This window comes from Convolutriloba macropyga, chromosome 9 (assembly GCF_964194025.1).
Source record: "Convolutriloba macropyga chromosome 9, txConMacr16.3, whole genome shotgun sequence".
In the NCBI taxonomy this organism is placed as follows: domain Eukaryota; kingdom Metazoa; phylum Xenacoelomorpha; order Acoela; family Convolutidae; genus Convolutriloba; species Convolutriloba macropyga.
The window spans coordinates 56,075,655-56,099,305 of NC_134476.1; the positions used below are offsets into that span (position 1 = coordinate 56,075,655).

General features: G+C 36.1%; 2 protein-coding genes across 2 annotated transcripts in view; one reads left to right on the top strand and one right to left on the bottom strand.

Annotated features, from left to right (window-relative positions):
• The window catches only part of LOC142345872 (endophilin-B1-like), a 276,037-nt gene that overhangs the window by 202,462 nt on the left and 49,924 nt on the right, over positions 1–23,651 (bottom strand). The window lies entirely within an intron of this gene.
• Positions 7,598–23,651, top strand: part of LOC142345874 (ephrin type-A receptor 3-like) — a 48,307-nt gene continuing 32,253 nt past the window's right edge. Inside the window, 8 exon segments of the mRNA XM_075398303.1 lie at positions 7,598–8,683; positions 16,447–16,532; positions 18,328–18,390; positions 18,676–18,821; positions 19,115–19,430; positions 19,629–19,736; positions 19,976–20,114; positions 23,063–23,264. Coding sequence (XP_075254418.1) covers positions 8,641–8,683; positions 16,447–16,532; positions 18,328–18,390; positions 18,676–18,821; positions 19,115–19,430; positions 19,629–19,736; positions 19,976–20,114; positions 23,063–23,264 — 1,103 coding nt within the window. The 5' untranslated portion in view covers positions 7,598–8,640.

A 23,651-nucleotide genomic window follows, 5' to 3' on the forward strand; every position in this document is an offset into this window, starting at 1 on the left:
CGTCTTGGGTAATGCCAGGCCAACACGCTATCAGTCTAACTGATGCCTCAGTTGCATACTTCCCAGGATGTGTCTCGTGCGCTTTTGGCAAAACCAAATACCGTAATTGGGTTGATTGAAAGGAAAAACACCTCGAAAGATGAATTGCTATTGTATAGTAAGTGCACCATTAAGTTGCTCAATTCCTATTTCCGCTTCTGAACGTTTTTTCCAATTGCCGCTTTTTATTTATTTCGTTATATCCTGTAAGAGTCTGTTTGTTCCAAGTTCGGTTTTGATTTATGCTTGGTTCAGCAAATCAGTCTGAGCGAAGTAGATGGTATTGATTGCGAAGCACACTCGATCGTTGTCGGATTGGTCTTTGTAAAAATCCATTCTTCTCAAAGCATCTGCGTGAGGTATCTGCTCTCGTGGTGTGTCATAGTCGACGTCAATTAGAGCTTTTGTGATTCTATCACCAATTTATGATTCTAGCTGTCTTGTGATTCTAGAAGCTATCGTGTGGTTCTAAAAGCTATCGACTTCAGCATTTCCTCGTCTGGTACAAAGAAATATTTGAGTGGTTTGTGGTCCGTCTGTAGGGTAAATCGTCTTCCAAGAAGGAATTGGTTCAATTTTTTTGATTTCCGCTCTATGTTCGAGTAGTTTTGCTCCGCTGGAGTCAAATTTATTGATTAATATATGACTGGATGTCCATCTTGCGAAAGAACACCGCCAAATGATATTCAGAGTAACAGAGAGTAACAGAGACGTCCTTAGAAACTGTTGCTTCTTTTTGTATACTATATAACTGTACAAGTGTGTTAGCGCATAATTCATTTTTATGTCTTCAGAGGTCTTTTGTTGCATTTTCCCCCACGAGAGATCTTTATTTCTCATAATATTTAAAGGTAGCATTTTTGTTGCGAAATTAGGAATCGTTCTTCCGTAAAAAATAGCTAGCCCAACAAACGATACGAATTGTTTGTTGTTAGTTGGTGGTTTTGCATTTTTTAATTTTTCAACATGTTTTGGATCTGGTGCTATTACCTCCTTTGAAATGGAGTATCCTTAAAAATTAACGCTATCGACTGGTTTTGAGTTAGATTTTTCTTTCATTAATAGATAAATTTTTCTCACGTAGTCGACTCTTGACGACAAGCATTCTCTTGTCGAACTGCTCTTTGGTAGTTCCATAGACCAGCGCTTTGTCTTGAAAGATCACAAAACCCTCGATTTCTTGTGTTGACTCGATGCAATTCTGGAAGATTGAAGACAACTTCTTCAATCCCTGAGCTATTTGGCCCACCTTGAACAGTACCTGAGATGTGTTGAGTGTGCATATATCTTTTGCCTACTGATCAAGTTCAATTTGATAGTAGGCATCTGTAAGGTCAATTTTGCCAAAATAGGAGGCCCCATGTAGGTTGCGGAAGATCGTCTCCGTGTGTGGTATTGGGTAGTCCTCATCCATGACCTTGCCAAGGATACGAACTTTGAAGTCACACAAAGTCTCAATTCTCCACTCCTCTTCCGCTGCCCAACCAAGGGAGATGCATTGGGGAGTCCTGGCTGTACCGGTTCAAGGATGCCCTGTCTGACCATCTGTTCCAGTTTCTCTGTGACTTTGTCCTGAAGAGATATACATACACTCAAGTCGCAGACAGGCTAATAATTTTTTTGTTTGTATAAAACATTCCCATCTCCGATTGTGGTGATTCTTGCCCTGAATAAATATTTTCTTCTTCGCAAAAGTTCTTCTGTTTGTTGTACTTACCTGAATTTGGAAGGGGCTTGCTTCTACAAATTTTTAAGAAATGTCCCGCTTTTTCACTTGTGTTGCAGTTTTTACTTATTGCTGGACAAGGTCAACTAGAGTGTGGCTTACCTCCACACCTAATGCACATCTTGTTGCTTTTTTTAGCCGTAAATATTTCATTTGGTTTTTGAAAGGTCCCTTTGAAGTTGAATCCAACTTCTTCTTTCAGAGTAAATGGACTATTACCTCACGAGGAACTCAAAAATGCCATTGCTTGATTTCTGAACTGCAACCTCTGTCATTTCAGTAATCGATATTGCTGGTTTTGCTTTAATACCGTCTATTAGTCTAATTTTTGCTTCAAGGTCCTTCAAACCTGAGATTAATTTTATTTTCACCAATTTCTCTTCAAGGTTGGCCGCTTTTTTGAGTTCTTTGAAGTCACAATTGCATGCTTTCTCTATAAGAAGAAATAGGAGATTGTCGTCTGACTCCCTTACACCTTGTATTAAGGACAATATGTTAGCCACTTTCTGCCGTTACTACTCTCTCTTTAGGAGAAGTTTAATTTTGAATCAACAATCTGATGTCCTTATACGGAGTGTCTATCAAACTCCTAGGACAAATTCGTCTCCTAAGTTTAATAATTGCATCTTTCCCACACATACTAAAAAAGATTGGTTACCTGTAGTTCCTGTATAGTAACATCGGTTTTGACATTGTCATCCTTATTCTCTGCGCGACATTTCGCCACAAAAGACATAATCCACATATTAGCTAATTCTGTATTCTGCAGATCCAAAATTTGTCTGTCTGTAGCTGTTCTGGACACCATTGTAGTCGGCGATAACACGTGTCAAAAAAATCAAAATACAAAAATTAGCTCGTATTTATAATACTTATCAACGCCAAAATATACAGAGAAAATTTAGATAAGCCGAAAATATTTTACATGATTGACATGCGAATAGATTTGAGTTCCGAATCCCGAGCTGATTTTCTGCTTTCATCAACATTTCACGAGAATCATATATGGCCTAGAAACAATCGAGTTCGTTAGTTGGAGGTAGGTGTATATTAGAGTCACGTTTCTGTTGGTGAGAGAATTTACTTCTGACATATGATTGATAGGCCAATAAGATAATGATAGCGACAAAACTGAATTAGAATTGAGTTTAGTTCTATGCTCATTATTTATTGACAAATTTCTTCAGTTAAGTTCTCCTTTCGTTCTTTGAAATTAAAAAAAAATTCTAAGTTTCTTGATGTTTGCTTGAAACCATCACAAAAACCACAGAGTGAATAGCGAAAGCAATTGAAAATAGCCTTGGCCTCAGATAAAGATAACTTAACCTCATCAGTAATCCTAACGCAGACTGAAGAAAAGCACGCTGTTATTCAGTTGGAACGATTCAACATTTTTAACAGGCAATTAAATACAACGGCATATGTGCAACGGGCTTTGAGTAGACAAGTGCTAGCACCAAGAGTATTAAGTATTAGGAAAATAGAAAGAGCAAATGCAATCATCTTTAAATTACTACAGAAAGAAAACAGCTTGCAGAAGCGATTAAGGTCCTCAAATTCGGAAATCAAGTTCGCAAAAGCAGCGAAAATCTACATTTCTCACTTTTCTTTATGGAGAAGGACTCATTCGCGGCAACGGCAGAATAGGCAAGAGTCAATTTGACTTCGACGTAAAGCATCCGATTTTGCTGAAAAGCGGTTGAATTGTTCTTGCAAAACGACCAGATGAACATTCTACAAGAAGGGACAGAGCATGCAAAGGTCATAATTGTTCAGCAGAAAAGTTGGATCATAGGCATACAAAACGCCTTACGATCAATCAAAACAAAGTGTGTTACCTGCAGAAAGGACAGAGCACAAAGGATAACACCAGCGATGGCAGATCTACTCAAAGAGCGGTTAGATGATTTAACAGCCTTTACAGATGCAAGATTTGGCAAATTTGACCCTTTCACTGTGAAGTTTGGCAAAGGAACGAAAAACGATTGTTTTGACTGTTCACATTTCTATCTGTGAGAGCGTTGCTCAAAGAAGGGGTACCCAAGTTAAGTACAGATAGTTGTCTCGTTGCAATTGCGCGACTTATTGCACGGATAGGCAAAACAAGTACAATAATGGGGGACAAGAGGACAAATTTTGATCGAGCTGAACAAGACATTGGCAAGTACGTTGTGGCATGGAACAAAGAAGGACCAAAGAACATCAAATTCAGCAAGGAATCATATAAAGTTCAACCCAACGGCAGCACCTCATTTTGGAGGAGTATCAGATCGGTCGATCAAAAATTGCAAGAAGCCAAAGTATGTGGTGTTGGGGAACAGATCAAAAACCGAGGACGTTCTTTGGCCTTCGATCTGTAGTGTGGATCAAACATTGAATGCCAGACCGTTGATTCCAACGAGTTCAGATGATAATCACTTAGAAGCATTGACTCTCAATCATTTCTTGGTTGGCCAGAATGTTGGTAACCCTATCAACCACCCGTGGGAATGTTTGTTGAATAGCAGAAATTCTTTCGAAAAGTTAAAGGTCATGCAGATTTTTTGGAACAGATTTCGGAAAGAATATCTGCCAAGCTTGAATAATCAACAAAATTGGCAAATGAAGGTCCTGAAGAAGGCAATCTAGTTGGCTGATCGAAAATAGCAACAAGTGAAGATATTGTAAATTGGATGGAGTAACGGAGACCGGCGATGGGTCTGACGGTGTGATTTGATCAACTAAAATTCAAAAAACGACGGATTTTACGAGAAAACAGTAGTGAACCGGTTTCGGTCAATATCAAACCGGAAAGTTGTTTTTGCGATATAAAACAGGGCCTACGATGTGACAGCTGAGCATTAAATAATTTCATAAATCGTTTACTTTATTATTGGAGCAAAATTGGAGACAAATGCAGCGCATCGTTTAGTCATTATACGTTGATATCAATTGTTTCTAAATATCATAACACGGAGTACGCTTTATCTTAACTTAGATTATTACGTCATTTCTACACAAAATATCTCAACGTGTAATTGGAATACTCTATGCGTTATATGAAAGGATAACCAAAAACTCTTGACGTCAGTTTTGTATGGAAAAAAGACGTTTTGGTGGTATGTCGACCTAGTTAGGTTAACCCAATCAACGGTAGAGAGCAGACATGTACAACACAAACCGCAGATTATGGAAGAAACTGAAACCTCAAAGCGAGAAGAGCAAGAAAGTTAGTTTTTTGAATGTTAATTTGATATCAATTGCGAATTGTCGCAATGTTATTTTAGCAGTAAATACTGTGTCTAGCTAAAATGAAACTTGTAATTTATTTTACGATCGATTTGTTATTGAAAATTTGAGTATTCTAAGGGATAGTAAATCAAAGCACCTCTGACATCTAAATATTAGGATGACAAAGAATCCTTTTCCTTCGCCTGACGAACTATTCATTTTTAAGGAAATAATTATAACGACCGATAAATCAAGTCCGCTTATGCCAAAAGACGAATTCTCGTCTGTGAATTGTGTTCTATTCTGAAAGTAATATGTCCCCCAAAACTTCGTCTCCAAAAAACAACAGCGAGCAATTATTAGGGGTTCAACTTGCCCGTTTTGATTTGCCCCAATTTGATTTTTTGTCTTAGTTATTGACCAAATCACAGAAAATTGTTTGGTTAATTGGTTGGAAGTAATTGAGTAGTTCTACGGAGCAATTTTATCATAAAGCTAGGCGGAGCGATTAGTTGTTTGGAATTACTTAATGCAACGGTAATCGACAGCATAGTGAATACAAAATTACAAACTTGATTTTCACAACTTAGTATCCCGACAGCTTTTAGACTGCTAATAGCGAACTGGGAGAGATAAAACTTTTTTTGTCATTGACTACAAAGCAGTCGTTACCATCAATTTTTTTCAAAATAATCGTTGTTTATTGGATAAACGATATTTCGATATTTTCAGCTAAGCAATTTTCGGTTGGCTTTACAGTTTCGGCTTTGATGTGAGAATTTCCTCAAAACAACAATTTCTGTGTAAATCTTTAAAAACTTAGCCCCTATCCCTTGATGACTGTTTTCTTTTTCAACTGTTCTTCGGTTTTTCTATTTTTAGTGCATTCAAAATAGTGCACAGATATTATACTGGCCTTATGTTTGTTATATGATTCTGTTTTTGTAAAACATTAGAAAGGGAAAAATCCGCAAAAGTTCAAAGATGGGAAAAATTTGGCCAAACTTCTTTGCCAATGCAGAATGTTTTGGCGTCATTTTTGTTCAACATAATCAATTCTCAAAGATACTTTTTCTTGTGAAGTTTTAGATGCAGACTTTTGCGATAATGCTGCATGCGTTGGTCTGAACTGCACTAAAACGGTCAAGAAAGCTCAACACAAGAAAGGGGGCTGCCATCTAAATCTCACGATTTTTGTTGTAAATTTGAGAAGAAGAAAATTAATCAAAAATTGTCGTGGCGATATGCTGATAACTGTTGAGACATAAAAGAAGTGCAGAAATAGAAAAGAGCAAACAATGCAACAATAATTGGGGGCCGTGATTGCAAACTATCCAGTTAGGAATGCCAATATAAAAACTGCTATCTTTTACTTGAGCACCGGGTAGGAACGAGGACAATCAATTTTCAAAAATTATTCAGAGTTCGGTCAGAGGATCAACAAAAATAAAATGTTGATAAATAAAAGTTCAAAGAATTTAAAACAATAAAGTTAATATCTTTCAGTAGATGCAATGGTTCACTAAAGAAATTTTTCTTACCAAAAGTTTTCTGCAGAAAATTTTACTGCACTTTTTTGGCAATGGCAAAAACGTTGCAATTATATGTAAAAAAGAGAAAGGGCAGCGGGCGCAAAACACTTATAAAGCTTTAGTTTTTTAGTGTCCTATACGTTTGTTCAACTCTCGATAATTTCTTCCGCTTTGTCGTCTTTACCCATCAACTGTAAGCAACCTGCAATAAAAAGGCTCATTTTGAGGAGATGTAGACCCTCAATTAAATTAAGAAACTGATAGAGTTGTGAATCTATTTTTAATTAGTGAGATGAGGGTGATTGCAAGCAACGGCAACAGGTGGCCGTACAAACAATAGGTAGTATTTAAAAAGATTTTGAAAAATCGAAATTGGTTTAAGAACATCAGGGATACATGCTAAATGATCAAAGATGAAACTTTGTAAGAAATCAATATCAGTAGGCTACTAAATTACTGCGATTGCGGCCAAATAATTTTGATATTAGCTAAATTTCAATCAAATAGTTAAGTTTCTTCATACTGTGGTTTGAAATTTAAGAAAGCCCGTACAACTCAACACGAGTTTGTTGACAGGTGACTGGATCAGTTACAACTCAATCATTTTCTCGCAATATGAAAAAACATAATGTAGAGCCTGCAATTGGTTATCAAAACATCAAAATATCTTTTGGGTATTTTAACCCGGATAGAAGACAAATAACAGACAAAATCTTAAACGTATGTTCGTTTAACCTTTGGAGTGCAATATAAAGCAAAAATAGCAGAAAAATGCTGATTTTCTTAAAATACAGCAGAAGATATGCCTATATGATAGGATTTCTCAGATTTATGGGACATCATGAAACATCTTATCCATATCTCAGTTTTATGGGACAGGCCATGGCGTTTTTCGAACGTTCGATTATTTCAACTTTATGGGACAGAATGTGATAGTTAGTCCCATAATGTTGCAACGCAAGTGAACGTTCGAATAACTTCAGAGCTCCAAATGAACAGTATTAATGCAGATATGTGAATGTTTAAAACTTGAACTTTGACCTTTGAAACGTTCGATAGCGTTGCAACTTTATGGCACAGACAATAGACTTGGGTGTCTGCCATGAAAATTTCGACGATGAAAAATAAATCCATACTTTCGAAAGAGAAAATGCGAGTTCTTATGTATAAATGTTTCAATTTTTTTTTATTCACGACCTATATATTCATATGCAACAGAAACTGTTCGATTTTTTTTTACTTTTTGTCTCAGAATTTTTTACTTGATTGGTTAAAAAACGGTTTCGAAGTTGCATGAAAAACTAAGTACACTCAAGTTTATTTACCTTGGTTTACTTTTAATCACAGACTGCATACACTTGATTAAGATCAGATTAAGTGATATGCGGAAAGGTGTTTGAAAAGGAATTGGAGCAATCTGATTGGCTAATATTACAACTCTTTTACGCATTAGTTTGACAGTACTATAGCTTGTTGTGTGCTAAAATGAATAAATACTCCAACTGAAGATTTGAACATTTACAACTCAATTCAGAACACTTTCTGCAAATTTATTTGTCATATTTGCAAATTGTTTTTAAATCTTTTTATCACTAAATCAAATCTTAGTTGGTGGCATTGTCTTGTATGAGTTAACACTATCTACTATCTAGGAAAGTTCAACACATTCTGTTTTAATTGATACGTGTATTGTTCCCTATTAAGAGGGACAAGTTAAGTTATTCTCTGTTACAATTTAAGAAAAAAAGTGGATCCCCAATCAGCATAACTCAATTTTTTAATTTCACTCACAAACAGTTTGTAGGTTTTTTCCTGTTATAGTTAACCATTCGCTAATTTGAAACCGTTATTGATTTCCATTCTCATTATTGCCGATTTTGTCGATTAGTTATTCAACAACAAGTTACTAACAATTTTAAAATTCTATAGCTACAGTATAAATTACATTGTGGAAAAAATTCATAATATTGAGGTAACCGTCCATTTTTAAACAGGGCTCTCAGAAAAACTCTTCTTGAACGCAGTCATTCAAGCGTGATGCCTAAGTTTCCTCGAAAATCTAGGTATTTGCAGAATTTATGCAATTACGTTTTCAATTACGCCTTCAGTGTATTTGTAGTCACTCTGTGCTTAATGGTAGAGACAAGCATTGGCCAAACAATCACAGCACAACAAGGTAAGCCAAATTTACTCTATCTAACTGTAAATTTATTAACTTTAACTCGGCAGATCCCAGTCCCATTGTATATCAGCAGTGTAAGTAACATTTAGTATCTCAGGGGTAACTTTCAGTTCAAGATCAAAGACGTGATTGTCTCTCAGTTAGGTTCCCAGGTTGTCCTTTCTTGGCATCCATATCCAAGAACTATGTATGGTTCCATACAGGTTATACAAAAAGTTCCTTGCTTATGCTACTCTTTCTTCGCTCCGGATTAGAAAGACCCAACCCACTTCGTTCCCGAAGCTCAGAGATATTGACACAATGTGTTTTTTAGAGTTGTTTTTTACTCATTTTTTGGCCCCCATATCTATAGTGTCAGAAGAGTTTACGCTAAGAATAAAACAGAGACCAGGGGAATTAAACCCTATGTAGCTCAGAGCAACAAAAAGTATCAGTGGAAAGTTTTTAAAAAAAGGAAAGTTTTTAAATACTAAATTATTGGCCAAAAATTTTTGAAGCTTCAGTTCTCCTGCCAAAAGTCAGCAAAACTTTCTCTTCTCTCCTTTTTTTTCTGTTTATACATGCTTACAAGTTTTCATTTTTTTAGGTAAATTACATCTGTTCTGACAATTGAAGCCAATACTAGGTGAGCAGCAAAAACAATGCATCCTTAGCCAATAATCTTGCATTTTCCTAAAATTCATTTCACTTTTTTGTCAAAGAGGATTGCAGGTCAATAGATCTTTATATCTTTTGCCAACGGTAATCTGCTGAATTTTGTTGCAACAACAGTTACTTTCTGTAATTATTGATGATCATAGATTTGAAAAAAAATTACCAAAGCAAAAAGCTGAAACAACTATTTCTGAAACAGCTGGGGAGAATGCAAAGACGGGATAATGCATTAAACAAGAAGCCCCAAATAATTTTAATAGAGCCTATATACTTAAACTAGTAACATTTGTGCTTTTATCGAGGGCTTCGTAATTTTTTTCCCGTGAAAAATTTTTCTTAGAAAGAAGCCTTGATTTTAGTATAAAGCGAACTTAGTCTTCTCATTTCCTTGCTCGATAATTAATGGACGAGTCCATTTTTACAATTTCAGTCACCACTTCATTCGTAGAATCTATTTGGAAAAGAATTTTTACTCTTTGTCCGATGTTTTAGTACCACGAGTTATGTAATCTAAGAACTTCACAAATGGGGTATTTTCTTCTCAAAAAGGTTTTATCCAGAGGGGTAAGAACAATAAATTTCCAGTCTTGTACAATTTATGTGACAAAAAATCAGTCAATCAGCGCGCAAAGAAGTGCAGGTTTCTGTAAAGCGTAATGGTGTTCGCTGCAAAAAGGCGGCTGAGGAATTTGATCCCAAAAATCTGCAGAAATTAATAGAACCTTTTATGCATTTTTGTTCAAAACTACTTTTAATTAACTGCGTAGTTTAAGGACTGTATTTGAATTCCAATTGTAACTCTTTTCAACAAAAAGTCTCCACTTTACTGAATAATTCAACTTACCTTCTGATGATCAAACACTCTTTTACCTTTCACAAGAAATTGCATTAGAAATTCTCTTAGAACCTAAAGGTTAAAAATACAAAATTTAAATTGCATTTGACTAACATCAATGTGACCAATGTGACCTTTCCATTGATTGAAACAAAAGTTCAATTTTACATAACCTTGTTTATAGTTAATGTGATGAATTGGAAAAAATAAACCCAAACATAGCTTGCACTGAAGTTCAGTGGAGTGACGAAATATTAACAAAAGACAACATTAAAACGACTTCATTTTTAACTCTGCTGTCTGATTATAAAACTTAACGCTGAAATTGGAAAAAAAACGACCACCAAGTGCCGAAAAGTTGAAGCAGTTAAATTGATCAGATAAACATAACTGTCATTTTGAAAGAAGAATAAAAAACAATGGCTGGAGAAAGCCCTAGTATTTCGTTAAATAGAATTGTTGAGTTTAAAATCTCAATTTGAAAATTTTTCTAGAAAGCTTCTGAGTTTCAGGTGTAGATTTAAGATAGCACAGATAACAGACAAAAGCCTGCAAAAAATAAAAATTAAGGTCTCCAAATTTTTGATGGATAAATAAACGTTTTACAGTGGTGCTAAGAATTTTATTCAAAACCTGTAGTTTAAGTTCTGACCAATATCATCAATTGCAATTGGTCAATTTTTAGTGAGCTTCTTACAATGTTTCCAAGGTACTTCAAGTGAACCAGGTGATCAGAACATTATCTATAGGACCAGAAACTTGGTAATAGGGCAAATACGTAATATGGGGCCGTTGGACGTGGAGTTTAAAATGAGGTTCAAAGATGGAGAATCACAAGAGCACCATTGAATAGGCCTTGGCCTGCATAGTTTACCAACCCCTTTCTTTGTGGTCCACACTTGTGGACATTGGGGAGCTAAAAGAGGTCGAAATTAGTTTCTCAAAAATACCGAGTATTTAGCATGGATCACATCACAGTATGGAGAGTGGATTTTATTTATCTATGGATAAACAAACGCGCCATAACATTATTTTCTGTCTGAGAAGGGGTGCGTTGTAGATCTCAACTTGATATCTTTGTCTTTTTATACTCATTTTAATCGCAACCATATTTTTCAATAGTAAAACCGTTTATTGACAAATTAGTTGGTTATAAAAATCATGGTGTTTTTGATAACTAAATCATATTTTGTGATTTATCAACAGCTGTTCTACTCGCGAAGCTCTTCAATTAATTAATCAACCAATGGTTTCTGTGTTCATTTTTTTTACTAAGAATTTGCATTCAAGTAACTTTTGTTCCGCAGATGGCGAATCTCATGGAATAAACGCTCATGGAGAGGAGAGTTCATGCAATAATCAAAAAATTGTTATATCGTTTTGTCTGACGTATGGAAGCAGATCATTGGAGACTATTCGACTTCTGTCTCGACTGTTGATTAACCCTTCACTTTTCAAACACAGTCGTCATTATTGTCGAGATATTTTAAGAGCATTATTATAATACACGCAGCACTGACAATGATTGGATCAATTATTTTAATCTGAATGGCTCTCAAAATCATGGCTGCATTTAGTCACGAGATCAAATTTTTCGTAAAAAATATGCAAAAGTGAAATTTGTATTTTCTTAATTGTATTTGTATGTTCAATGCTAGATAAAAAATGATCTCAAAGGTTGTCAGTATTAAAAAATATGGACTCGAAGTGAGAGTAATTGATTTTTGTGTGGAAATAAACAGGGGAGCAGGTTAAATAAGAGATTATAGCGCTTTCATTTAATTTGTTTGCCTGTGCATTGTTTGTTTTGCTTTGATTCCTCCTTTGTGCTCAAGTGTTATGTTATTTGCCCGTGAAGTGTGTAGGAATACAATTGCCATTAGAAGTGCCTCTGCTGCGTGTCCCGACTGAGAGGAGTGAGGAGGAATGGAAAGAAAAGCACCCTTAACTTAGTTGCCTTATTCAATCAGTCAAGTTATGCTAAGAGCTACTTAAGACTAAAAGCCCCAAATCCGCTTACCTCTAATGCAAATCACACATATACACGCATACGAAACAAACATCATAGCGGCAGAGCAGTACAACTAAAAAACAATCGAGTTACAGAACTCAACAGCCCCACAAAATGCGCGTCATTTATTGTTCGTTGTTCCATTTTTCCATCAGAGAAGGAGATTTCAATTAGATCAAGTCCTTATTTGGTCCACTTCAGATTACACTCCAAGCAGACATTGGAAAAATTTCACTACAATGTGAACAAAAACTAACAGTTTTCTTATCATCTTGAACAATGGAAAAAGTGAGCTAACTGTTGTTATTATTAGAAAAGATGTGGGAAAATTGTCACATTTGTAAGTTTTTGGACAAAAAGGAAATCAATTAGTCAAGTTTCAACTCAAGTGAGTTTCTAAAATTGGAAATCGGTCCAGGCTTCCAAAATGTGAAGAGCAACTTGAACATGATAAATTTTTATCAAGGAAACCTGTTTCCGCACTTGTTAGTGCTCTAAGTCGGGAGACATTTTTGAGCTTAGGGTTGCTCCTTGATGCGCAAAATTTTAATTTAAACAAAAATGTGATATTTGGTGGTGTGAAGTGAAAATGCGACAGTACACCTGAGCGGAGTATTAATAACTAGTAACTTTGATCAGTTTATTAGACAAGAGGAGTTAATAAATGAGCTTGAATGTACTGTGAGAATGAAAAGGCTTTTTGACACTTATGAAGTTACTAACCACGTATTACTTCATCAAAGCTAGCTAATCTAACCGCTTTATGATGTGTTAACTCAACGCTCCTTTTATATACTTCAAAATGCAAAGTTATGAAAACAACTGAAAAATTTATCAAAAATGCAGATAGATATACGTCTCATATTGTAAAAATATAATCATATGGTGCTTTCTCACTGATAACAGCTTATGTTCTAGTATAGATTTTGACGTTGTTCAATTAAATAATCAATGCAATCTTTTGATGATAGTGACTAGCTTTAATTACTAAGTTATGCAGGCTCGTAATGCTTGATTATGCCTTTCAATTCTGAACATTGTCGTTTTTATTGATCATGTGTCTTCACTTAGCTTACACGCAAATATGAACTTCATAAGAGCAGAGTGTGTTTTTGAGGTCCTCTTCGTAATATGTTAAAAAGTGAAAAGTGTTAAATTTGACTAACTTCAAAAAACGCTTCTATTTCAAGCATAAATGTAAGAAACGATAAGATACCAAGATATTAATATCATAATGTAAAGCTTGCGGTCTCAGACATCTCTTCTATCTAAGTTGTTTGATAACAAGAAATTTCCCAACTTCTTTAACCACAAAACGAAAAGTTGGTGGAACACCAAAATAGAATGGAACACCAAAATTGGAAACTTTATACTATGTAGATATGTCGAGTAAGAAAAAACTTGGTAGCTGATCGTATTTTGAAGTTTAAAAAAGTAATTTTTCCAAATTTGTTTTTTAACACATCGAAAAAGTAGCGTATAGCTTCCCTCGTTGAAAACAAAAGCAAGATGTCTGTCAGATTCTTTTTCTGTTTCGCCTTATAAATGCTTGTGACACTATAATTTCAAACAAAGCTGGCAGATTGCCAGAAAGTAGCCGTAACAGCTTCGTAGATCAGCGGTCTCGAAAAGATAGTATGAGCAAAAGCACGATTTAATTTCTGTAGCAATGTCTTTAGCTGATGTCGCATAATTATTGATTTTTTTCTGTGTGTACGAAGCGTAATCCGCAATCGGTTCCAATTTTTGAACTGATGGTGATACCGGCTCAATTTTTTGGACAATGTTAGAAGCTTGGGAGAACAACCTGGTGTAAATTTTGCATAAGATGAGCTCGATTTAGCTTGAAAAGAAGCTCTACTTGTTCAAAGTATACTTGGCTAGAGAAATGAAGCATTGAGGAACAAGAAAGAACGTGAAAACAGGTTATAAGAGATGCCCAAGTTCAAGAGCTTCAGACCAGTTGGTGTAAGTGGGTTACACATTAGGCTTGCAAGTAAGAGATGATGATTTGAATCCAGTATTGGTCCATTTTTACAGTAGATACATCTGCACCAAAACTAAACACTGTTCTACTATCATACTATTTTGCAAATGTCCGATTATATTGGTGAAAAATGTTCTTGCAAAGGTTTTTAAATTCAGTAACTTTTGCATAAGAGCGCAACAACATTTTAAGTGTCGTTAGTCTCCATCAAGTGTTATGGTATTTTTACGTTTAAGCATGAGGCAAGTTTTCGCAGACAAGTTAGTTTTCGCAAACAAGAAGAAATCCTTAGTTAGTCTTTCTACTAAAAGCAATTTGAAATTTAAAAAATTAAACCAGTTTTTGACAAAAAGTCCCAAAATTGCCGAAGATCTTGAAAATAAACATTTGTGAGCGCTAAAAAGCAGTGACAGTCATCCAGATTAAGAAATCAATGTTTGCTAATTTTAGGTGCAGAACCGCAAACCGTTTGCAAGGAAATAAATTGATGATTAAACTTTTGATATGGCACAGTAAAGTGTAGGTTATGCTATGCAAGTCTCTGGTCACAGCCCCAATGTTTCTATACGCATTGACAAGGTGTTTGGAATGAATGCAAGAATTTCCCTTTGTAATTGTCTTTCGTTGTTTTTTTTGTATTGCTAATTTGAAGTTGCCTTCGCTAACTTATCAGTACTGAATACTTTGATGAGATCCTCGAATGACAATGATCACTCATATTTTGAAATTGGTACCAATATCATTTGGTTCGCATTCCGAATGCTCGAATTCAATATCTCTGTTGGAAATGTATGACTCATATAATCTATCATATAATCATAGATCTATCAACTAAAAAGGAGTAACATGGACAATATAGACTTCATCGGCCTTTTTGTTGATTGCACACCAAAAAGACCAATTTTGTTGTGGATTTTCAGGCTACGTAGTCGAGAATTCAGCTTGTTTGGTAAGAATTGGTGCAGACATTTAATGATGGTCGAACATAATAGCTAGTAGAAGCTCTATTATTATTGGCTGTTGTTATTGTTTGATTGTTGTTGGTGTTGAATAATGGATTGGTGAGTGTGTTGTTGACAAACAAGTGAGCTGTCAAAGGGGGATAGAGGCAGAGGCTGTGGCTGTGTGAAAAGATGCTTTTATAATGATCAGACTGGCAGTTATGATTAGAAGCTCTGCCTACTCGCTCTGTCTTCAACTCATAAATCGCCATCCAAAGCCAAACCAAACAGCACAAAACGCACTCACTCGTAAATTACACGACTAATACACACAAAACAACTCAAACACAGGTAGAGAGAGAGAAAATATACGTTATGAATTAGATAAACGGTGTTTTCTTGTGATTGTTGTCGTTGTGATACAGTTGGGTATGTTTTTAGCTAAGGTGTTTAGTTAAGGCGCAAGTAATCAATAAGCGTGTGACACTCGAATTGACACGGGGATTAAAAGACGTGTGATTAAACAACAATCAAACCCGCCCAACCATAGCACTCTACCTGTTATCCCACGTGTGTGCAGATCTCTCTGTAAAAACAACCGTTTAACAGTCTCATGATGTGAATAGGAAGTAAAGGTAAACAAGGAACAATAAATAAACACTGGCGTCCTTGTTTTTGTTCATCTTATCACTGTCGTTATTCCAAACAAAGAGCTGTGTCATGCCTCTACAATTTATACAAGCCGCGCTCTATTTCAATAGTAATTTTATATTTTTTAATAGTTTTGTCATCACTTTTCTGGCGAAATGTTGGGCTTTTTGCACTTTTTTCAGCTGTCAGTGTGAAATTGTCGAGTTTGAAGCGTGAAATGATCAGTTTCCTTTGTGCTTTTGCAAGTCGCTTCATCTGTGTGCTAAAAATCATACCGTGCAATTATTCAGCGCCACTTCAAAGCCAGATAGCCGTAAAATATGAAATGATTTCAGTCAATATGGCACGAAGCTGACCTGATATTAAACAATTTTTTGTTGATTTGTCTGATGGATGTCAACTTCATGAAAACTGGAGATTTGTTTTTAATAAAGATCTTTTATCTTATTTTGGTGAGCTTTCTGAAAGATTGCTTGTTTTTACACCATGTTAATTTTTTTTCATAAAAGAGAAAGTAATTTAATTTTTTTTCAGACTGAACCATTCGCAAAATCTGTCAGAAATGAATGTTACTTAAACATTTTTTGAAACAATTTTCTCAATGAAAGAATACTCCTATAATGATATTTGTTGTTGACAGTTAATATGAACAATATTTATGTTTTGTTGATGTTTCAGCTGTATTCCTGGACACTTCGGTAGACAAACAACTGGAGGGATGGGGGTTCGAACCGTACGCCTCAGTCGGACAGTCTAAAAAGGGGGTTAGCATAAAATATACCAACAGTTACTTTTCAGAAAAATTGCATGTTATGTCGGCTCAAAGTGGTCTGAGATTAAGATATTTAAATTGAAGTGAGGTGCTGATGCGTGTTTAATGCATTTGGATTGTTGATGAAAATCTATTATTGGCTCTATAGGTGCTGGAAGGGTGCCAGAGAAAAAGGGTCGTTATTGACTCTATTGGTGAGAGGTTTGGCTGAGTTTGAATGGAACAGCTGCCGACAAGTACCGTCTTTGTCTGTTTGTATATAACTGTTTTCCAATCCACATGTAGCCACATACATATACGTGTATGCGTGTATGATAGATAGTAGTAGAAATAATACTATACATGGATCAATACACGCAAACCCTAGTTGACCAGATTTATGCAACCTTTTCTACCGCTTAAAGAGGTGTGTGTCTTCAAATGCAAATATCAAATGTCTTAAGTGTGTCAAACTAACAGGTTCAAGTGTTCTATTAAGTGAACTTTGTACATATGAGCAGCAAAACAGTTGGCGCAGCTAGGAGCCTAAAGAACAACTTCTCATCAAATCCCATACAAATTCACCATAGAAAGTTATGTGCTATTTCGGTCTTAGAGAGACTAGAATCTTGAAGTGAGTTTAACTTTAGTTAAGTGATCTCAATTTATCTACAACATTAACCGGTTAAGTCAAGAGCTATATCATGCATAAGTTGAAATGATTCTCTGAAGCTAAGTACAAAGTTGATTTATCTCTAAACTACAGGATTTGAGACACTTGCATGTTTCACAGATCTCTCAAACATGCGCTTTAATATTAACTTCTCTCATGCTCGTTTTAAATTTGATGTGCCCAAATGTTGGGTAAAGACCTTGGAAAAAGATTTCACTCAAGATTTATTGTTTAATAATTAAACTGTTCCATTGATTTCTTTGCTGGATGGCAACTTATTGTATCTTAAGCTCCTTTATGATTTACGATGGAAAATAAAGAGATATAAGACGCTTTCATCTCATCGGACACACTTTTATAATGCTGTTACTAAGTATATATCATAATTGCCACTCATCTGACACTGATGAATATCTCAGTAATGAAACAAGCACTCTGCATTGAGACCTGTGAGCGATGTGATCACGAGGCTTAAGGGGTCAGGGGGAGGGGTAACATTTTGCGGTTGTGATTATTGTTTACTCGGTAAACTGTTGAATTGTGTAAGTGATTGCTTTCACGTGCTATTATCGTCACTCTCTTTCCTCTCATTTGACTTAATTGAGCTATCAGTTGAGTAGAAGAGACAAACTTCATAAACAAAATCACTCAAAACAGCTGCCATAATACTTCCTCCTCCTCTGTCTATCCACCCATTGTGAAAAATCTCATTACATATTTTAACTTTTGTAAGAACCAATCTTTGTCAGGTTCTACTTAAAATTAGCAGACTCTTGGCATCTAGATTTTGTTTAAATAAGTTCAGTATTTGTTGTAAAACATTGGCTGAAGGTTTTGCAAATTTTGAGCAATTTGATGTAGTTAGAGTTTAAAAATTGTTTTCATCGGTTGTCAGCTCAGAACGCATTTTTTGCAAGATAGCAGTCCACCCTGTAAACTCTTCCCAGATAACAATCTTTTGCTAAAGTTTTACAACATATTGCACAATAAAGACGACTTGCTTACACCCAGAGAACAGACATACAAACATAAACATGGTCCAATAGATCAATTGTAGGATACTGAAAAAAAAGAGTACGACGTATGAAAGATGAACTTGTTTTACAGTAAGAATGTAAGTGATGTGTTGTTTTAGTGGCAGTACCAGGAGTATGATTCAGATGCAGCTCAGCTGGGTTTCACTGGCGGGTACTACCAGGTACTATCTCTCGTCCCACTACTACATTAACACATACTAACATTTATTGTCAGTCATAAATCGAGGAATGCCTCTACAAATTGAGCACTTTCGCCAACTGAAACCGTTAAAATCATTCCTTTTACAGCATGTCATCATATTTTCTGATGAACAGAATTTACTGCATTTCTGTCACACTGATGCGCTGAAATCGCTCTCACATCTAGACACGAGTAACAAAATCTACAGCTTTTTAGGAAAGGGTTCTGTTGGAACTATTATGTATGAAGTTTGAGTGTTTTGAAGGTGTGTGACACAGAAGTGCAGAATGCGGACAACTGGCTGTTCTCAAACTACATATCCCTCACTCAATTTAACAACAACAACAACAATCAGTTCGACCTGCCTACCAAGATTGTTGTCAAAATTGTCTTCTTGCAGAGAAACTGCAAGTGAGTATGTTAATGACAAGTGATGGTCACACAAACGTAACTCCTTTAAAAAATGAGCATTAATGAATTGAAACGTACCAAGCAATTCTAGAAATTGCAAGCGTCCTATTACTTATATTGATATTGAGCTCTATAGTAAAGTCGCAGGATTCAACCATGCTTTCTTCTGTGAAGATTTCTTCCCTGTTATATTCACTGCTAGTAGAATCAGTAGTGAATATTTCAATAGGAAAATAATGGGTTATACTTTGAAGCTTTAATAAAATTGACGAGTGTTGGTGTGGTGGTTACAGGACAGTGTCGAAGCACTCAGACAAGTGCAATAACGAGATAGAGAGTTTCTACTGGAAGGTGGAGGAGGCGGAAGAGAAGGCATTGCCATTTGGGAGGAGAGAGGGAATGGAGGATGTGTTGGTGAAGAGGAGGAACCAGTTCACACCAATGGACACTCTACGCACATACTCATTCCTCAACTCTACTCTACCCAATGAGCCAGACAAGATGACCACTCTATTCCACGACATCACCCTCCACCCGTCCACTGACATGAGAGTCAGGGGCATATTCCTTGCATTCAAAGACTCACAGTCCTGTTCTTTCATCAAGGAAGTCAGTAGAACTCCCTTCTATTTAATATTTCATATCTGCTCTTTGAAAATATTACATTGCCTTATACCAAACTATTGGGTTTACACTGATATTCATCGATCCATAAAATATAAAAGCCAAGTAAGATACCATGAAAATTATATACATCAAAAATCCTTAATTAAAAAATACAGGTTAATATTCTCTTGTTGCGTTCAGATCAAAGTGCAGTCTTCTTACTGTCCTCAGACGCGATGGAGTTTGGCTGAGTACCCTCGCACTTGGCCCAAACAGAACGCAGCCAGAATAGAAGGACAGTGTGTTAAGGTAACAACACCCCAACCTCCCCCTTTCCTCATTTCTTATTTTAAAGAGCACATTATTAATGAAATGATTTAAATTTCATCATGTATAAATCATACAACTAAAAGTTTAATTAGATTTCTTGTCTTCCAACTAAAAATAAGAATAAGTTTGATGTATAATCTGTCATTTCAATTCAAGTAATAAATAACGCTGAATCTAGCACAGTCTGAAAGTGACCAGATTGGATGTTTGTTAAACAGGGAGCAGTGACACTGAACAAGTACGCCAGCAGTATGCACTGTCTAAAAGAGGGCACCTGGGATAAGAACGGGGGACTCTCCAGGCTGTGCAAGTGTGATGCAGGATATGAACCCAATGCAAACCTCACCCAATGCAATCGTGAGTAGTCAACACCGCCACTATCACCACATGCTAAAATACAACACACTCTCTATTATCTATCTGCTTAGAAAATACAATTTGTTGTGCAAAATTAGAGCCTTGCTACAATTAACAGCTAAACATTGCGTTGAGAGCATATTGAATTCCAATTTGATTAAATTGAAAAATATTTTGCCGAAAATTTGAGGCTTGTGGCAATTGAGAGATAGTTGAGTGAGTGAGCGACTGACAATTGAAGAGATAAAAAAATTTGAAAGAGAGCGAAGACAACGAAAGAGAAAAGAGAGATAGAGAAGAAGACAGATTGGAAGAAAGGAGAGTAAGCGGAGACAGATTATAATGAGAGACAATTCAATCGACACAATATTCCACAATGGATCTCTCTCAATAGCCCATTGTGTGTAGAAATGGGGGGCATTGATTACATTGACACAACTGCTAGCCCACTATCTTAGCTAACCAACAAACCATCAATCCACCCATACATTCTAACTTAGTAGCACTTGCTAAACTCAAGTAGTTAGAAAGTACTTTTCCACTGCAAACTGTATCCTTTCCTTCCCCTTTCAACATTTTTAAATAGCAACTTGACTGACTGACTGTCTAAGTGAGAGGTAGTGGTATATTGAGGAAGAGAGAGGCGTCTTTTGAACAATTGGAGGTCGCATCATTATTTTTGCCCAATTAACTGGACTGAGGGCGCCTTCAATCAATCAACATTCCTCTTCCCCACCCCCAACTTACAGTTCAAAGAGAGAAGACAGAAGAGTAGCAGAACAAAAGGATGAAGCGGGAGAACAAAAGATGCAAAGTACAAATTGCGATACTTTTATACTACCGTCTCTTTATAGTTGATCAAATCTCGCTTTGTTTCTGAGAATAGTCACTTGTAATGTACTTCGTGGTCTGTTATTGTGTGTTGCATCTGCGTTGATTCTGAAACATTATATGCCAAACGCATCTGGTCGCATTTTCGGAGATCAAATATAGTTTTTAAACTTTCACATTTGTAAGCTTTGAAAAGGAAAAGGATCAATTTGATTAGGTAATCGAATTTTGTAATCAATTAAAAATCAGTCTTCAGTGTGTATTGATTGCATCAAATGAAATGGCGTCTGTTGTGTGTACTGCTCTGTTTATTTTGATAGAATAGCCCAATATTAAATACATTAATAGTTTCTTTTTCTCTTTTTGTTTACAAGTTGTTTACGCAGTTCACCTGAAAGTTCTGATTGATGATAACATGTAGTAGATAGAGAAATTGAGACGAGAGAGACTTGATGTGAGCTACAGAGTAAATACACAAACACGCAATCACAGCAAAGGTATTTGAGCATTCACGGCACATTGTTTGTCCCTTGAGGCTGTATTGTCGTGCAATCAGATGTAAACAACAAACAAACAGCCAAACTAACAAAAGCCGCCTCATTATCGAGACAAAAGTCGGTAGCAATGTTACAGATCTCTGATTACTTTGAAAGTCCATGCGAACTTCTCTAAGAAACTAGCCTGAGTTTTGGGTTTTCATAATTGGCTCAGACTATGAGTTTGCTTACCATAATTATCGACGAAGAAACTTGCAAGCATTTTGGATGCAATCTGGCAAGGGAATGTATGCAGGTACCAAGTTGCGTGCAAAAGTTTTGCAGGCTTTTCGATTCATATGCTTGAGAAAGGGGCCCAACAGGGGGAATGTGAGAAAATGCTGACGTTTAAATTGGAGTAGTATTTCAGGAAATATCAAAAATAAAAAAAGTTTTGACTGTTGGCTCCCGGTAAACAGTTCTTAAAAAATTGTTGAAAGTAATTGTTTTTGTCGTTTAATAAATGAATTGAAGTTCTACTAGAATGAATTTGGTGGCCCGGGAGATATCTAGTTGTTCGTGGAAAATGTATATTGGAATTCGAAATCTTGTTACAAATTGGCAAGTTTCTTGCAAGACTTCACATTCAAGACTTCTCTACAAAAAAGTCAATTGTAATCAGTTCTGCTGATGGGAATTAGTGTAACTGTCAGTTCAATTGATTTTCAGTTTGTTTTATCGTTAAAAATACTCCGAAATTTAAATACACAGAATTTAAAAACATGTAAGATTTTTCAATGTCTCTGTACCCCGTTTAGTAAACATTAATTTGTTTCAAAAGTTCTTTCTAGTACAATAGTACCCCGATTTTTATTTTTGCCTGGATTGCTATTTTGCAAGGATCTTGCATGTTTTGAATCATCTTGCGAGATCCTTGCAACTTTTAAATTCACTCATTACTAGGGTTGCGTTGCTAGAGACATTTAACATATGTTGCTGCAAAACTGCTGGTAACTCTAAAGGTTGTACGTGTAGGCTTACGTGATCAAAATAAGGGTTGCATTGTGATCTGAATTGTAGTAATTATTGGCCTGAACCCTAGAGATGCAAACAGTTCTGCAGTAGTGCAGAGTTAGTGAGTAAGTGGACTTTAGATTGTCCGATTTGACTTGATTGGGTTTACGTTGAGGGGTGATGAGGAGGGCTAAACCACTGATAAAGTTGTTTACTCCTCACGTGTTTGTGTATGAGTATGAGTCAGGGGCGGGGGTGGTGTGACTGAACTTGCGATAAGAGAGTGGGCGAAAGCGGAGAGGAGTCTTTAGTGGACCTCTTGTAGTACAACTGGCAGTTAGAGATGACAAACAGAGAGATCACAGGAACAGTGCCTCACCATCATCACAGAATTTTGATAACAGATCTTTCGGCAGTAATTCAACGGAAATGAGCCCCTTTAATCTATACTTGCAACGTAATCAATTAATTAGTCAGTAATTGAGAAGCAACATTCCATGGTTATAGACCTCAACCTGTAAAACAGAAACTGGGAAACATAGTTAGTTGTCAATGTTTTCGATGCCCGAAAATGTTGTAATTAAAAAATTTGCCTAATTGCCGGGGGAAACATAGTCTTGTGTTTAGAATGTGGAGTTGGCAAATTTAAAGACACTGTTGGCAACACAAACTGTCTGCAGTGTCCTCGTAACAGCTACAGCCTAACCAGACCAATGCCGGGTTCTCAGGTCTCAGCTCCTGGCACCAAGTGCGAGTGTAACCGGAACTATCTCCGTGCACCCAATGACTCCAACTCAGCCCCATGTGAACTACCACCTGGCATTGTGCAGTTAGTACTATTTGAATGATCCGCACTAGAACCCAAACTACAACAATGTGCCTTTAAGAATATCTTGTATTTTTTGGGCAATTCTATTTTCCAAAATTTTTTGACTTTTCCATGGCACAATGATCCATTTTCACATGCTTCGAATCAATTATGCCTAGCAATTATTTTTTCTTGGTCATATTCACGTGTGCAATAGTTCATCTGAACACTTTTTTATTGCAATAGATGTGTTAAAGGGTGTGGTTGTTTCCACTTGATCGCTTTGTCCTCCTTAATACCTGATGATATGCTAGTAGTACTAGTATTAGTAGTTATGGATTAAAAGATAGATAACGGAACGGGAGTGTATCAGAGTAAGTAAAGGGGCAGCAGCGGAGTATCGATTAC